The sequence below is a fragment of the Bactrocera tryoni genome, chromosome 2 (assembly GCF_016617805.1).
Source record: "Bactrocera tryoni isolate S06 chromosome 2, CSIRO_BtryS06_freeze2, whole genome shotgun sequence".
Taxonomy (NCBI): Eukaryota; Metazoa; Arthropoda; class Insecta; order Diptera; family Tephritidae; genus Bactrocera; species Bactrocera tryoni.
In genome coordinates, this window is record NC_052500.1 from 13,003,304 (window position 1) to 13,020,163 (window position 16,860).

General features: G+C 37.3%; 2 protein-coding genes across 3 annotated transcripts; both read left to right on the forward strand.

The window, feature by feature from the left end:
- Nucleotides 1–466: 466 nt before the first annotated feature.
- On the forward strand, nucleotides 467–7,574 carry LOC120767950 (solute carrier family 12 member 9). The gene is made up of 10 exons (XM_040094336.1): nucleotides 467–779; nucleotides 1,629–1,763; nucleotides 1,825–2,165; nucleotides 2,271–3,155; nucleotides 3,683–4,071; nucleotides 4,129–4,320; nucleotides 4,393–4,581; nucleotides 4,655–4,751; nucleotides 4,821–4,954; nucleotides 6,189–7,574. The coding sequence occupies exons 1-10, from the start codon at nucleotides 467–469 to the stop codon at nucleotides 6,385–6,387; spliced, it is 2,874 nt and encodes a 957-aa protein (XP_039950270.1). The 3' UTR covers nucleotides 6,388–7,574.
- Nucleotides 7,575–11,647: 4,073 nt separating this feature from the next.
- LOC120769703 (transcription factor 21) lies at nucleotides 11,648–15,596 on the forward strand. Of its 2 annotated transcripts, none has more exons than XR_005704876.1 (2): nucleotides 11,648–11,788; nucleotides 11,882–12,182. XR_005704876.1 is itself a non-coding variant. In XM_040096834.1 (2 exons), exon 2 carries the CDS (start codon nucleotides 14,771–14,773, stop codon nucleotides 15,473–15,475), a length of 705 nt encoding a protein of 234 aa, XP_039952768.1. In that variant the 5' UTR covers nucleotides 11,648–11,788; nucleotides 13,057–14,770; the 3' UTR covers nucleotides 15,476–15,596. The 2 variants fall into 2 exon arrangements, 1 of the variants encoding a protein (XP_039952768.1); XM_040096834.1 differs by lacking the exon at nucleotides 11,882–12,182 and adding an exon at nucleotides 13,057–15,596.
- The last annotated feature ends 1,264 nt before the right edge of the window (nucleotides 15,597–16,860 follow it).

Sequence of the window (16,860 nt, forward strand, 5' to 3'; positions counted from 1 at the left end):
TCGTTTATTTTGCTTCTCTGGTTTATTTTTTCCTCCTTCACACATCATTCTTAAACCACCAACAGCTCTATTGCTGACAGCTGATGATTCAATTCGGTTTTCAACTTGAATAAACCAGATTATACTTTGTATTTTTCTATTTTCTATTTCGTGGTGTCTTCAATATAGAATTCAAATAATGTAAATTGGAGAAAATCGTGTATTAGTTATAAAGTTAAGGAACAAGTAAACGGTAGTTTATAAAGATTGAGTGCTTCTGCGAGTGAGACGTTTTTTGTGCGTGTGTATTGTCCATTGTGTAAAATAACGAAATACTATTGCTATAAATACTTTCCTAGACCTATAATAAATTGCGTTCAGTAAGTTTCTAACCAAAACTGGGAAATATTTTTTTGTGGGCGTCGTGTGAGCAAAACACAAATTGTCGCGTTCAGCCGCTGACGAACCTGTAGCTGGCATAATTGAGATGAACCAGCAGCCAGTTGAGAGGCGAAACGGTGGGGGTGACACCGCTGCAAGTGATGAGACGGCACCAATTGCTTCACATCGTAGTGGTGGGGCTTCCTCAATGTTTCGTTCTTTTGGTTCATTGTTTGGAGCCAACAATAACAGTGCTGGCGGCAGAGGTATACATTCTCCGACGAATACGGATGTTCATGGATACGTTGAGTTTGGCATGCAGGATCCAGATCGAAGCGGTCGCACGCTGGGCACTTTTGCAGGCGTATTTAGCCCAGTAGCATTGTCAATGTTCAGTGCTTTAGTCTTCATACGTGTTGGTGAGTAGATACTATTCGTGTAGTTATGTATTTGTTATTTACAACAGCAAATACAATAAATAAATGTAAAAAACCCTTTAAGTAGTAGGTGATAATGCTTTATATTTTGCATTGTATTGCTCTAGTTAGCAAAAAGTAAATATATTTGTAGAAATATGAAACGCATTATATCACCATGCTTCAAAAATGTATAATAAGACGTATGCATATGAATAATTCCAATTGTGTTAAATTATTACTTTAGTCGGAGACTTTGTACAAGAACACATTTTGCAATGCAGAGACTTACAAGTTTTGTGCCTGCTAATGAATATATTAGCCGGTTTGTCCTTGCCTCTCGAGAGGTAAAAGCTTTAAGGAACTACAAAATAGTGTTGATCAGTATAACGGTTGTGTATTGGTAAAACGCAATTGTAAATGCTGCACCACAGCGGATGACAGCAACATTTATATTCATATATTTCCAAATTAGACACATTCTAATTTTGCCTATACGAAAGCAATATAATAGATTATGTTACCATTAAATGCTCCAACAAAGCTAAATAATTTTAAAACTATGCCAGCCAAGCAATTAAATATTTAAGCTTTGCTGAAAATAATTATTCAAATTTTGCTGTGTGTATATGTACATATGTTTCTAAATAACGAACTTTTACTGGAAATATTCAAATATTTAGAAATATGTATACCTACAGTTGCGAAAAGTTGATACAGTTTTCTGAGTCATTAATTATAAGAATTCTATGTGATTACATTTAACAAATAGATAGTATATTATCTATTCAAAATTACTTCTCTGGTTGGCTGAACAAATAGTATCACGGTCTTTAATATTTGTAATTTTAGGCTTTATTGTCGGCAATGCTGGTCTTTATGTGACGCTACTACAATTTGTTATCGCATACTTAATTCTCTTGTTTACCGTTGCTTCAGTATGTGCAATATCCACTAACGGTGCCGTGGAAGGAGGTGGCGTCTATTGTGAGTAATTGTTTGTTTTTACATATTACACTATTGTAACTATGTTTTATCTTATTTTTAGTCATGATAAGTCGTACCCTAGGCCTAGAGTTTGGCGGCTCGATTGGTACGCTTTTCTTTCTTGCCAATGTTGTTGGTTGTGCCATGGCTATATCTGGTTGTACCGAAGGCATGATGGAAAACTTTGGCGACGGTGGATATTTTACACATGACAGTAAGGGCTTATTGCCTGATGGCACATGGTGGCGTTTTCTTTTTTCCACAATAATCAATACAGCAATGTTGGTGGTGTGTTTGATTGGCGCGGCACTCTTTGCTAAGACGTCGGTATTAATTTTGGGTATTGTGTCAATATGTTTGTTGGCCACATATATAAGTTTTCTGGCTGAAGGTCCAAAGGAAGTAAGTATACATTTATCTATACATGTATTATTTTGATAAATAAGTTATCAGTTGTTTTAAATTTTGTACATAAATATACTATCGGTAATGTTTCTTTTTTTTTAGATTGATCGCCCTAAAGAAAATACCATCTATAATCTGACGATTAAACTTCCATATACTGGTCTAGACAGTAATACGTTAATGGGCAATCTGTATCCACATTATGTAGAAGATTACACCTCGAATGGTAAAATGGTTGATTTCGCCACAACATTTGGTGTGTTGTTCGCTGGTGTTACCGGCATCATGGCCGGTGCAAATATGTCGGGCGAATTGAAGAGTCCATCCAGAAGTATACCAACCGGCACCTTATCGGCCGTTTCCTTTACTTTCGTTTCTTACATTTTATTGTCATTCCTGATGGCATTTACCACACCAGCCGTAACCATGCAAAATAACTATCTCTTCCTTATGCCGGTAAACTTTTGGCCGCCCTTTACAGCCATTGGTATACTTACAGCTACATTTTCCACTGGTCTCAGTAATCTAATTGGTTCAAGTCGTATATTGGAAGCACTATCAAAGGATCAAGTATTTGGTTCCCTTTTGAATTTCGTAGTACGAGGCACATGGAAGGGTAATCCTGTGGCGGCGGTGTTCACAAGCTGGTTGCTCGTAGAATGCATTCTATTAATCGGTTCACTGAATACAATTGCACAGGTCAATTCAGTATTATTTATGCTTTCTTATTTGGCAACCAATTTGGCTTGTTTGGGCATCGAGTTGACTGGTGCACCGAATTTTCGTCCACTTTTCAAATATTTTACTTGGCATACCTGTCTGATTGGTCTGCTTGGCACACTCATAATGATGTTCGTGATAAACCCAATATATGCGTCGTCTAGTATTATTTTATGTTTAATTTTGGTGATAGCGCTGCACTTGTTCTCGCCAGCTTCACAGGGTGCACAGTGGGGTTCCATTTCGCAAGCGCTCATGTTTCATCAGGTATGTATGAGAGGAGAACCAAAATTATTAAATATTTATTATATACGTAAAAGGAAACTTCGGAGCTGAACCTTGTCCGTCTGTCTGCGAATACGCCAACTGTTCTCTCAGTTTTTGAGATATCGTTCTGAAATGTAACACGTTATTTTCTCAAAAAGAATCTGCTCACTTGTCGGAACTGCTGATATCAAATTGAGCAATAGCATAGAGCTGCCATACAAACTTGTCGATCAAATCAAGTCCTTGTATGGACAACTTTTGTATTTGTCGAGATATCTTCAGGGTATTTGTATGGATTATGATCCAAGGCAACCGTACAATCTACGAAGAAATTGTTCAGAACGGACCACTATAGCGTATAGCTGTCATACAAACTGATCGTTTAAATCCAGTCCTTGTATAGAAAACTTTTCATTTTACGATATATCTTCAATTTCTTATATCCAATCTTTTGTATTTGTGAATAGTGCGGTGCAACTGAATTTACCGTTTTTTCTAGTTTTACTATATAATTATTTCGTTCCTAGGTACGCAAGTACTTGCTAATGTTGGATTCACGAAAGGATCATGTTAAATTCTGGCGCCCTCAAATGCTATTGCTAGTATCATCGCCCCGTTCCTGTTGCCCTCTTGTCGATTTCGTTAATGACATGAAAAAGGGAGGCCTCTACGTAATCGGACATGTAAAAGTGGGTGACTATACAGCCGTCGTAGATCCAACCATCGAAGAAAACAAATATTGGCTCTCCTTTGTTGATCATATGAAAGTGAAGGCGTTTGCTGAAGTAACATTAGCCAAATCCATACGTGAAGGTGTACAACATCTAATACGTTTATCCGGTATAGGTGCAATGAAACCGAATACCATAATCTTAGGTTTCTATGACAGTGAAACGCCGAGGGATTTCTTCGAAGCGTAAGTCCTTTACCTTATTCTTTTGCAATTATTTTAGTATTTTTTATGCTTTTATAGTGGCACTTCGCCCTATAAAACGGAAGGATTTAATCATGGTGAAATTCAAAACTTTCCAATACGTCGTGATGGTGAAGAGAAACATATTGATGTCGCGGAATACGTTGCGATTATGAGTGATGTGTTGCGCATGAAGAAAAACTTGTGCTTGTGTCGACACTTCCATCGTTTGGATAAAAACTTTATTGCCAAGTAAGAATGTGAAAAATATGCAGATCACTGTAAATTTAGCTAATATACAAATCGGTATGCTTTATTTAACAGGAGCAAACACTTAAGATATATAGACGTTTGGCCAATAAACGTTTTTAATCCAAATTCAAATAATCCTTTCGATGTAGTCTCACTATTCATGATGCAACTAGCCGTGATAATAAATATGCTTGCCAAGTGGAAACATTTACGTTTGCGCGTTTTTCTCTGCGAATCTAATAATGAAAATTCGAATATAAGGTATGCAAATTTACGCTGTGGTGTCTTCCTTGTATTTGTTTTCGGTTAACATGTTTCAATACTTATCCAATAGTTCTTTTGACACACAAATGCCACAATTGGATACTTTTTCCAGAATGAAACTGGAACAATCACTGAAGAGTTTACGTATTGAAGCAGATATAATTGAGGTATGTAATTAGGTGTAGCAAGCAAAAGCATCTGTCATTAGTTAACTTAAATTCATTTTACTATTGAAGATTCAAGAATGGAACAGCGATTCGGACTTTACAAGCCATTCGCGCATACTAAAACAATTCACAAGTCATGCCGACGAGGACCATGAAGCTATCAATGAGGAAAATATCAATCGCTCCCTTCTTTATATGCAAAGGTGAGTAATTTTATTTATACATTTCTTCATTAGCATAAATGGTTAGCTACAGAGTAGGAAAATCTATATGTTAATAAATATACGTTCACATATAGTGATACAGCTACGGAAAATAAAGTAGTAGTACTAAATTCACGTTCTGAAAAAAAATATGAATTTGTTTCAAATTCAACTAAAATATGTTTTTATTATTTACTTCGCGTCAAGTGTTATTGGTAACAGTAAAAAAAGTGAAAAAAAAAAAAACAATTCATAAATATTGCTAAAAGGATAAAAACCGGTGAAATACTTATATATAGGGCTAAGGGAAGAATTTATCCAATTCAACTCACTTTTAACACAATTATTATCAAAGAACATTTTCTCGTATTTCAATAATATACATATCTCACAGATTGACCGATATTTTCGGCAAAAAGTCAGCCATACGCTCTATTTTTTCATATTTCTGAATTCTTGAAAAGTTATAGTATAGCATTTTACATTGATTGGTTCTTGATTTGTATACTGGAAAGTGAAAGGACTACATGGAATTTAAAGTTTTGTTATATGGGAAGTGGGCTTGGTTTTTTGTCTGATTTTCTCTCTGTAATGTAGGAAAGTCAGGACAATATTACGTACCGAATTTGATTGAAATCGGTCCAGTAGGTCCTGGGTTATGCAATTTCACGTTTTTGTTGTAGTTGTTGTTGCGGCAGAAATATACCGGATAAAAATCCGGGTCCGTTCCGGTTACGTAGACCCGATTGTCATGGGAACGGATGGATTTTCACCTAAATGTGGGAGGTGCCACGCACTTCGTCAAAATTTGACAGCGATTCCTATAAAACCTTTCTGCACCAATCTCGGATGTAAAATTTTATATCTCTGTCGTATTTATTTATTGATTTATTGCGCTTTTAGAAGTTTTTAACAGTACCGTTATATGGAAAGTGGGTGAGATTATCATCCGATTCAACCTATTTTCACATTATTTGCAGAAATTCCAATAGGATTTGTACTAAGCGAATTTTATTTTTTATTATTATGTTTTTTTGCTTGAATAGTTTAACAATAAACCTAATAGAAGGCGGGACCACGCTCATTTTTTCAAAATTTTTAGCCCCAGCTGCAACATGTTGCAAGTGTATAAAAATTGTTAGTACTTTGTGAATACAAACATATATAGTGACATATGATAAAAGTACGGTTAGTTTAGTCAAACGAAGAACTATTTCTATCTATTCCGTTTCAGAGCCAATCAAATAATACGAGAACGTTCCGATCAGACTGCTGTTTCCTTCATATATTTGGCTGCACCACCACAAATTGGCACAGCTGACTTCAAAGAGCGCAGTGCCCGTTACATTGAGCTACTTACAGAGTTGACTGCCGAATTACCACCGACTATACTGGTGCATGGCATAAGCACAGTTACGTCGACGACGCTTTAAATTTACAAATATCCTACCATGTATGTGTAGCACACTAAAAATTACTGCTACTCTAATGGTCGCAACAATTGGCGAATGAATCTACAAACATACATTTTTAATTTTTTTTTTACACTTTCATTTATATTTTATTTGTCACTCTTCAAAAATTTTACAAACATACAATATTAACAATTTTACAAATATTGAGGTAATACATTGATAAGTTCGGCAGCATTTGAATGAAATTTTTATTATTATTTTACATATTGCCAAAATACTATAGTATTCCAAAAAAATAATATTAAGCGTATTATTTTTTATAGACGAAGAAGAGTAAACAATAGGCAAGCAGACAACAATGGTTTTTTTTTATCAAGTTATCAATATTTACATTTTATCAAAGTAAATTAAAAGTCTTAACCGCGAATAAAATTGTTTAAATTTAATCATTTTCTCGTAGTGACATAATTTGCTTGTCAAAAGAAGCTCCAATCTGTTCTTATAAGAAAGTTGCATATCAGTGTATTTCAAAAACCAATCCATATATGTATGTACATATGAAAAACTATACAGAGTATAAAAGCATTCTATTAGAGATGTCCTTGTTCTTAAGTTTTGATTATTATTGTACAATTAGTGGAAGATATATGTCAAAAGGCAAAGATTTTTATAAAATGCTTTAATTCTTATTCTAAATAATCTCGGGAATGTGGCGCCAAGTTTTTAGAGAAACTATTATGTGCACATTTTTTCAATTCGAGAAATTTTTGCATTCCATAGGAAATTTACTTTTTATAAATTGCGAAGAACAGCTGAACTCTCGAGGCCCCTGTATTACAATAAAGCTTCCGACTATAATTTTTTCAACATGAAATGAACAGCTTAATAAATTTTGCTCTAAACATGAAATAGTATTCGAAAAAGGACATCTTAAGTACGTATTTGTGCTTTAAAAAATATTTTCGTAATTTCTCCATGACATCTGCTCTAACTGAAACTCAAAGAGTTGTGCAATATACTCAAATGTATTAGTGTCCTTAATTTTTCTTTTATTATTTAACAAATTTCTCAAATAATTATACCTAACACCAAAATCTACAAGTAACATTACCTTAAGCTAAAATGTAACTAAATTCCATAACAATATGTATATTTAGATGTATGAACAACTAAATTTAATTAAATGTGATTTTTACGTAAACATATGCAAATTGTTTAAGGCTATAAACCATAATTTTTATTATTTTTTATTAATGAAAAGCTATTACCGTTTATTGAAACACATTTTCATACATACATATAAAATATTTATACAAACCTAACACGTTTTGCGTATTATAATAAAAATATACAAACATAAAAAATGCGAGTCATATGTCCGCTTTAAACGCATATTTGTACGCAAGTGTTTTTAACAGAAATAAACAAATAAATCTGAAAATAAAAAAAGAAAATATTTTGTTATCCAGAGGTTTAAGAAATATTTTTGTAAAATTTCTCAACTTTCTCAAAACTTTCCAATCCGTCGTGATGGTGAAGAGAAACATATTGATGTCGAGGAATACGTTGCGATTATGAGTGATGTGTTGCGCATGAAGAAAAACTTGTGCTTGTGTCGACACTTCCGTGGACAAAAACTTTATTGCCAAGTAAGAATGTGAAAAATATGCAGTTCACTGTATATATCTAATTGTCAAAAAACAAGTAGCGAACATCTAACTGCACTTACTGTTTGCAGCATTATTAGATCACCTATTAACAGAACTTTACTGTGCCAATTCCGGACCTTTTCCGATAATACAGTCCTAACTGTGGTGGGAAATTAGCCACGACCATTCACTTGATTTCCGAAAAAATCTTATTAATTACCACCTGATTTCGAAGATATAACCTCTACAGACGGGAACTTCATTTCCCGAAATACGCTGACGATATCTGTTAACTGGAACCAGTACACATTCAAACATTCTCTTCCCGTGGTTATGGTCTTTTGACCTCTTTGGGAGGGGTAAGACTTCCCATTTAAGAGTTTCTTGGTATGTTTTGACGGATTTGGCAGCGTGAGGCCGATCGTTGATATGCAGCAGAATCGCTTTTTCGTTCCGTCCCTGGTATTGAGGCCGCTTTTCGCATGTAGTTGCTTTTAAATAGCTTAGAGGTGACTTCCAATGCAGCAAGCTCTTCTTGCGTTTGATACGGAACCTCTTCAATTCACCGTTCCCCGTCTTCCTTCACGCGGACGGCCATGAATATCGAAATCGCCGAAAAAAACTGGAGTTCCCGATGTTTTTCAGTCAACGATTTCTTTGACTGAAAGAAGAAAATCAACACTTCCCACAAATGACGATTATCTAGCCATAAATCTTACATAATCGCACAATCAATAGCATATGACACATAAACAAAGTCACTAAAGTGGAAACGCAACTTCTTTTTCAAATACCTGGGTTAAATTTATGACGTTTTGTATATATCGAAATCGATGCCCACAAATTGCTGGATCCATCTTAGTTACGTACGTAATATTTAACTAAACTGGAAGATATACTGGGTCATTGTATATCGAATAAAATCAAAAATTGACAAAAATGAATTTTACAGAAAAAAATTTGATAGTGATCGAATCTTTTGTTTCCGAGCAATGACACAAGCAAATTCAAAAAATGCTGTTTCGAGATAGAGTGTCTAAAGATGAAGTGATTAAGCTATACTAACTAAGCCGTTACATTTTAGAAGGCGGTAACTCAAAAACTATTTGAGATATTGGTTTAAAATATTAGTATGCTATTTTTAAAGGTATACCTTATCGAAATGTGAAAAAAATTAAAATTTGGTAAACTTTAGCACTAGGTGTGCGCCTTAAAATGTGGGTTTCACTATTTTCACACCTTTCTTAAAAAAAAGTTCCCAAATTTTATTTAGAATTCGGGCTTACAGGCTCAAAAATGAATGTTTTTGCTGAGTGGTAATATGTTTTCTTCGATTTATACGTGGATCACGTGGAGCGCACTCTCTTACGAAGTGTTTTTGTAATTGTAAAAACTAAGCTGCTTAGACATTCTTGTGTTTTACCTTTTGAAATTGTTTTAACTGTAGTGTTGGATGAGTGTGTTGCAGATAAGTGCTCCATAAATATTTACTTTGCTTACATCCTTTTAACACGTTCTCCTTTACGTCGATTAAACGCTTATTAAGATAAGGCGAAAGTCATAAATGTCAACGATCGGACCATATCTCTTCGTCCTGATTCAACAATAATTCTGATACGTGTGCGTAAGTATGTACTACCGCATTGTATATAGAGAAGTAAACGCAAACGGACAGAGTAATTATGATACGCATCAGTTACCGAACGCTACCTTTTCCGAGTTCGAAATTTATATAAGTACGGGTGTTTACCTGTAAAAGCAGATCGTTAGCAACAACAAATGTTTGCATCGTCCTTCTGTATGTTTGTCCGTCGGATTGTCCTTGCCGCTCTTGATCCTTCTTATTTTGAAAGTGTCAATAAATTCACGTAAATGTGACAATTAGGTGCCATAATGAGTTTATCTCAACAATGACAATGGGCGACAGTTATGTACCTATTGATTGGGAAGAGGCACCTAACGGATGCGATATATGTAAGTTGTTGTTGTTGTTGCTACTAAAAGTGGCTTAGTTTTGATTTTGGAATGCGCTAAAATGTTTATACTGTCTTGTGCTGAAAAAGGACAAACTGTTGTGTTGTTGGAGTTTGATAAGTGACTTTTAGTTGAAAGTTATCTAAGTAATTGTATCAAATAGAATAATGATTTCTTGGAAAGTGTGCTCACCGTTAATGAGTGTTTTATTTCGAGTGATTCTAAATATAATTGAACTAAAACGGTTATTTACTGCCGCTTAATTTTCAGCCACAATAAGAATATACGTTTTTTTGGCAGCTATATTAGTGTTTCAATAATTAGTTCGCAGACTGTAGCGATCACTTGGATTATAATCTAGGCGAAATTTTGTTTCGTTCCTTTTGGGTGCTACCAACTTCATGGTAAACTCAATATATCCTGTTCAATCATAGAACCATTTTATGGCTGAAATCTTCTTCTTACTTACTGGCGCAGATACCGCTTACGCGGTTATAGCCGACTTAACGACAGGAAATTCCAAGCGAACCGGGTCCTTCTCCACATGGTCTTTCCAACAGAGTGGAGGTTTTTCTTTGCTTCCACTGGCGGGTACTGATGAAGCCAATGATATTGATGTCATCGGCGTACGCCAGCAGTTGTACACTCTTATAGATGGTAGTACCTTCCCTATTTAGTTCTGCAGCTCGAATTATTTTCTCCAAGAGCAGATTGAAGAAGTCGCACGAAAGAGAGTCGCCTTGTGTGAACCCTCGTTTGGTATCGAACGGCTCAGAGAGATCCTTCCCGTAGAAATAAATTTCCTGATAGTACAAAAAGGTATAGTTTGCGGGTTTTTTGTGCGCTTACGGCCTAACAAAACTTTCCGACTAAGATTAAAATATTCTTATAGCGATCGATAGGCAAAACGTACATACATATGTATGTATATGTGTGCACTCCTCCGCCGATCACTTCAAACCAATAGCAGCGTCTTTTTAATTTGAATTGAAATAAGTAGACCAGAACTAAAATTAACAAATGATGCCATGTTTCACACGGTTTAATATGACAATAGAATAGCCTTTGTAGGTGTACGCAGGTCCAAAATAAGAAGATAAAGCCGAATAGCATACATCTCGCTTTTGATTCTTGATCGATTGCAGATGTCAAAAATGCCACGCGACCGCAAGCCCTTTGCAAGGCAACTGAATGCCGCTTGATTCAATTAAATAATCGCGCCTGTGTATGTGCATGTGTGGCTATTGTGCAACACTTGTGCGAAAAATTCCTTTGAAATTTTGGCTACAAAAGTGTGATTGAGGTTGAAAATATGTGAACTTGTGTGTAGGTGTGAGCGACTGTCAGTTGAGTGGCTTACATCAAAGACTTGCCTATAGCTAATTATAGGGTTTACCCAAGATCGCCGACACACCTACGCCTCTCAATTTCCAAAGCCGCACACTTGTAAGTGTGTGTGTGTGAGTTTGCGTTCTGGTTGTTAGTGTGGTGAAGAAAGTGTTTGTTGCAGTAGTCCTTTTGTTTTTGCGCATGCGTGTTACACAGCTGATTATGTGAAAAATCTATCATGTCACAATAGCAACAATGGTCAAACAATCAGACTGGTTGGTTAGCGAAGTGCTGTTGGCATGTCGAAATGTGCCTTTGCCTCCTTGAGGGCGGGAGTTGAGTGCAAAGAAATTCGTGTGTTCTACAAAAAGGAACTGGAATTGTTTAGGAATTTCTTGATTATAATCCGCTGTTGGCTGAGTTCAATTTGCCTTTGTTTGGCGTTGAATTATCCAATGCAAAATCATGTAAGTCCCTTTTGTTTAAACAATAGATTGACTTAGTTTTTGACACTCATTGTCTTATTTCTCCGCAATTGTTGGGGCTAATATTTTTCACAGAATTGCTTACTCGATTTTGGTTTTGAGTTTAGCCCTTTTATCCTCAGCAAGGGATTAGCAATTAGTAAGTCCATGGGAATTGCAGTTAAGCTAATTTGCCATGTAATAATACGCCATTATTTGCAATTATTACGAAAACATGCGACTTTTGTTTGGGTTCCGGAAATTTGCACCAACAGGTGTAGTATTCTTCTGAATGCAGACTTTGTAGACATTCTGTCTAGGATTTTGCACATTTGCACAATTTTATTTTGATGCTGTGTGGTGTATATACATATACATATGTATACCAAGAAATTTCGCCAGGAAAAAAATGGGCATATGAAGATTTTGACGTATCGGAAGAATGACCGAACATCTTCTCTGTGGATGATTTCCTTGTAAAAGTGCGAAATAGCCAAATAAATAAAAACTGCGTCAAACTTTACAAGCTCTCTGCGATAAAGGCGATGCCGCAAGCCAGGCTGCTGAAAATGTGTTTAGTGTTTGTGGTTCTGAGACGGCAACAGCCGGTCGTGCACAATTATGGTTTCGTCGATTCCGATTCCGTCGGTAATGTCAAAGTTGCATCAACCAATGGAAGGCCGCGCAAATGTCGATAATAAATATAACGAAAGCCGTCGAGTACGATCGACAAGTAAGCACTATTTCGATTGCCTCGAGGCTGGAAACCAAAAGAAGTTCGATACACGGATGCCAAATGAGTAAACAAAAAAAAAACATCCATTTCTGAAGCGGATGGGTACTTATGATAAAAAGTGTGTCACTTACGGAAACAATAAGCGAAAATGGCTGTGATGATGACCAAGCCAGGATTGACAGTCGGCAAGATTTTACTATATGTTTGGCGGGATGGGTTTGGAAGCTGGATAAAATGGAGGTTTTGTACTCAATGGCTTGATAAAGTCGGGCGCCATGAAAGCACAAGTTTTAAGATACATCACTGTCCTGACGATTAGTGAGATTGAGCTTGTGTTATGGCGAGAAATAGCTCTGTCAAAAGTTGCAAGGCTATTCAAGATTAAGAACAGTTATTAGAAATCGTCTAAGGCTACGTAAAGTTTTTATATGAAGTTACTTCTTATTTTAGCATTTTGTTATGTTACTATCAACCGACTATTAGTCCAAACCTCTTTATTTATATTTGATTTATATACTCTTGCATTTATGTACAGCGTCGACGTGATTTTGACTCTTGGCGCCGATGTTTGTTTACGGCTTCATGCCAAATTTTGTAAGTGTGTTCAGTAAGGTTTGCCATTTCCTCGTGTCATGTTTTACTTTGGTGCAACGATTCGAAATAGTCCAAGATTACTGCCCAAATTCCGTTTCACGATGGCTACGGCTCATCGAAAAATCGTCTTCTGATTTGAAGCCCATTTTGGCTTAATGACGTCGTCAAGAAAAAAAATTGTCGCTATTGGTTTGAGTCAAATCCTTCTTTGGTTAAGGAAACCCAATTGCATCTCCAAAAATTAACCGTTTGTTACGGCTTGTGGTTTGGCAGCATCATCAAGCCTTATTTCTTTTGAAATGAGTCGGGAAATGAGTTAACATGAATAGCGGGCGTTATGACACGATGTTGACCGACTTTTTCCAAGAACACGGAGTGCCGCCTCAACTGTCACATCTAATCTTGGACAGATTGCGTGCAAAGTTTAACACCTCTAGATTACTTATCGGGGGTTTTTTAAATCAAAGGATTACGTCAATCAATCAGCCACGCTCGACAAGCTCGAAGACAACATACGTGGACTATAGCCAAAATGCTGCACGGAATCATCGAAAACTTGAAGTTAACGGGTGAAGATATGCAAACGGAGCTGTGGTAGATATTTGGCTGAAATTTTTTTCAAATCATAAACAACATAAATCTCAATCAAATTTGAGCGTTTTATTTAATCTTAAAATCACGTCAATTTTGTTGGTAAACCCTTTATCTAAGCCACAGCTTTGTCTCTCCAGTACGCATACAACTTTTAGTGCACAGAAATTATTCTTAAAGGCTTCGTATGCGATTTCCCTTCTCCCAGTAGGATTGACCCGTTGACCTTGTGTACTCCTCTTATGTATATATATATATATATGTATACATATAGCCTGAGTATGCATAAGCCTTTGATAATATGTTGTATGTACAAAGCAAATGTTTGACATTTAAAATGCTTCACATAATACGATTTTGACACTATAATTTGCAAATACAAAAGCCACAAAAATTCAAAAGAAATTGAAAGTTTGAGGTCCTATTCGAAATTCACACATACTCGTGCATACATAGATATACATACATAAGTATATATACATAAATATGTACTTTCGGCGGCCGCAAATTAGCTACTGGCCCAGAAATTGACTTGATCGACAAAATTGCGAAGCGGTAGCACTTAAAGGCCTATCACAATTTGTAAGCAACATATCTGGTATTACAAAGGAGTCAGCAACAATGGATTTGCGTAAACCCCATTACAACAATAATAGCATAGGTGTACAAAAAAATTTCTTTGGTTACAATGAAATAATTAAACGTTTTGACCGCAAGCCAATTTGGGCCACTGTCTGCAACAACAACTGCATTATCCAAGAATGAGAGCAGATGAAACGGTCGTTGAGGAGTTCGGCAATTGCGCACGAAAAAAGCAAAAGGTCAAGAAGCGAGCACAGCAACGAATCAAAAGTAGGCATGCGTAGCAGCGTCGCGTGATCAGGTGAGTGCAGGTATGCGATGAGAATTTGAGTATCAGCCAATCGGAATATTGCTGTTTCGTGCATCCTTACGTTTGCGGTATCCTCAAGGCTAGCTTATATAAAATGCAGGTACAACTGCCGAGCATCACGCAGTTCTAATCTGACACTGAAGTGCAGCACTAATACAAGAAATTCAAGAAAATGCTAGCTGGTGAATATTGTGAGAGCGATCTTTCGTTTTATTCCTCGATGCGGCGCTTACAATCGAGTGAATCGGTAGAAAGTGATACGAGTAGTTACTCGAAAATGCTTAGTGATAATTTGGAGGAACTTACGGCTTTGTACAGTATGGATGTTAGCAGCAATAGTCCATCAACGTCTTCGTCGTCGTTAGAAAGCCAACGGGAACTTATAGGCTTCCAAGCAGATGAAAATTTTGTGGATAACTTTGATTTTGGCTATGCAGTTGAAACCACACGACAAGTCACCTGCATTAGCGCAAATCCTAAACGGTGGTCTTCACTGTGTGATCAACAATTTTACACCAGCAATTCCTGCAAAACTTCAACTGTCGAAAGCTCGAAAAATATTAAAGCTCATTATAGATCGACGTATAGAATTGGTTCACTGAAGTCTGCGTCACCCTCTCAGCATCATTTCAAGACAAACTCCAGCTTTTTAACGAGTTCCAGCGACTGTGGTCCACAGGATGTTATCAGGAAACGACGACTTGCCGCCAATGCGCGTGAACGTCGACGCATGAATAGCTTGAATGATGCTTTCGATAAACTTCGAGACGTTGTACCATCGCTGGGAAATGATCGGCGACTCTCGAAATATGAAACATTGCAAATGGCTCAAGCTTATATTGGTGATTTGGTTAAGTTGCTGACGCGCGATTATTAAAGTTAGTTTATTATTATATTTAAGATTTATATTTAATTTTATTTAATTATATTTAAGATTAGTTAGTTTATTTGTTAAAATGGACTTTCACTTAAAAACATAATTCAATTAATTTATTGGAACCAGGTTTTGTTTAGAGTTTGCTTGAAATATTGGATTTGTACTAGAAATCTTATTATGTAATAATTAAATATTTTGCTTTGAGTAACAAAATTCAGTTACGATCTTTTAGTCCTAAAATAATGTCTAGCGTCTCTGCAAATTAAAAAAGTAAGGGGAATTGTCCCCTACCTTTGGCCAACCAGATAGCTTGGAGCCAGCTACCGCGAAGTCACCGTTTGACTTTCATCTCACATCACTTCGTGGCGTGAACATCACCCAAGCACTAGCCAGGCACGGTGCCTGCTTTTCTTATATAGAGCCAGCGCGCCACCAGCTACCGTGAAGTCAGCGTTTGACTTTCATCTCACATCACTTCGCAGCGTGAGCATCACTAAAGCACTCACCAGGCGGGCTGCCTGCTTTTCTTATATAGAGCCAACGTGCAGCCAGCTACCGCGAAGTCACCGATTGACTTTCATCTCACATCACTTCGCGGAGTGAGCATCACTAAAGCACTCACCAGGCGGGCTGCCTGCTTTCTTATATAGAGCCAGCATGCAGCCAGCTACCGCGAAGTCACCGATTGACTTTCATCTCACATCACTTCGCGGAGTGATCATCACCCAAGTACTGACCAGGCGGGCTGCCTGCTTTTCTTATATAGAGCCAGCGTGCAGCCAGCTACCGCGAAGTCACCGATTGACTTTCATCTCACATCACTTTGCGGAGTGAGCATCACTCAAGCACTGGCCAGGCGGGCTGCCTGCTTTTCTTATATAGAGCCAGCGTGCAGCCAGCTACCGCGAAGTCACCGATTGACTTTCATCTCACATCACTTCGCGGCGTGAGCATCACCCAAGTACTGACCAGGCGGGCTGCCTGCTTTTCTTATATAGAGCCAGCGCGCCACCAGCTACCGTGAAGTCAGCGTTTGACTTTCATCTCACATCACTTCGCAGTGTGAGCATCACTCAAGCACTGGCCAGGCGGGCTGCCTGCTTTCTTATATAGAGCCAGCGTGCAGCCAGCTACCGCGAAGTCACCGTTTGACTTTCATCTCACATCACTTCGTGGCGTGAACATCACCCAAGCACTAGCCAGGCACGGTGCCTGCTTTTCTTATATAGAGCCAGCATGCAGCCAGCTACCGCGAAGTCACCGATTGACTTTCATCTCACATCACTTCGCGGAGTGAGCATCACTAAAGCACTCACCAGGCGGGCTGCCTGCTTTCTTATATAGAGCCAGCATGCAGCCAGCTACCGCGAAGTCACCGATTGACT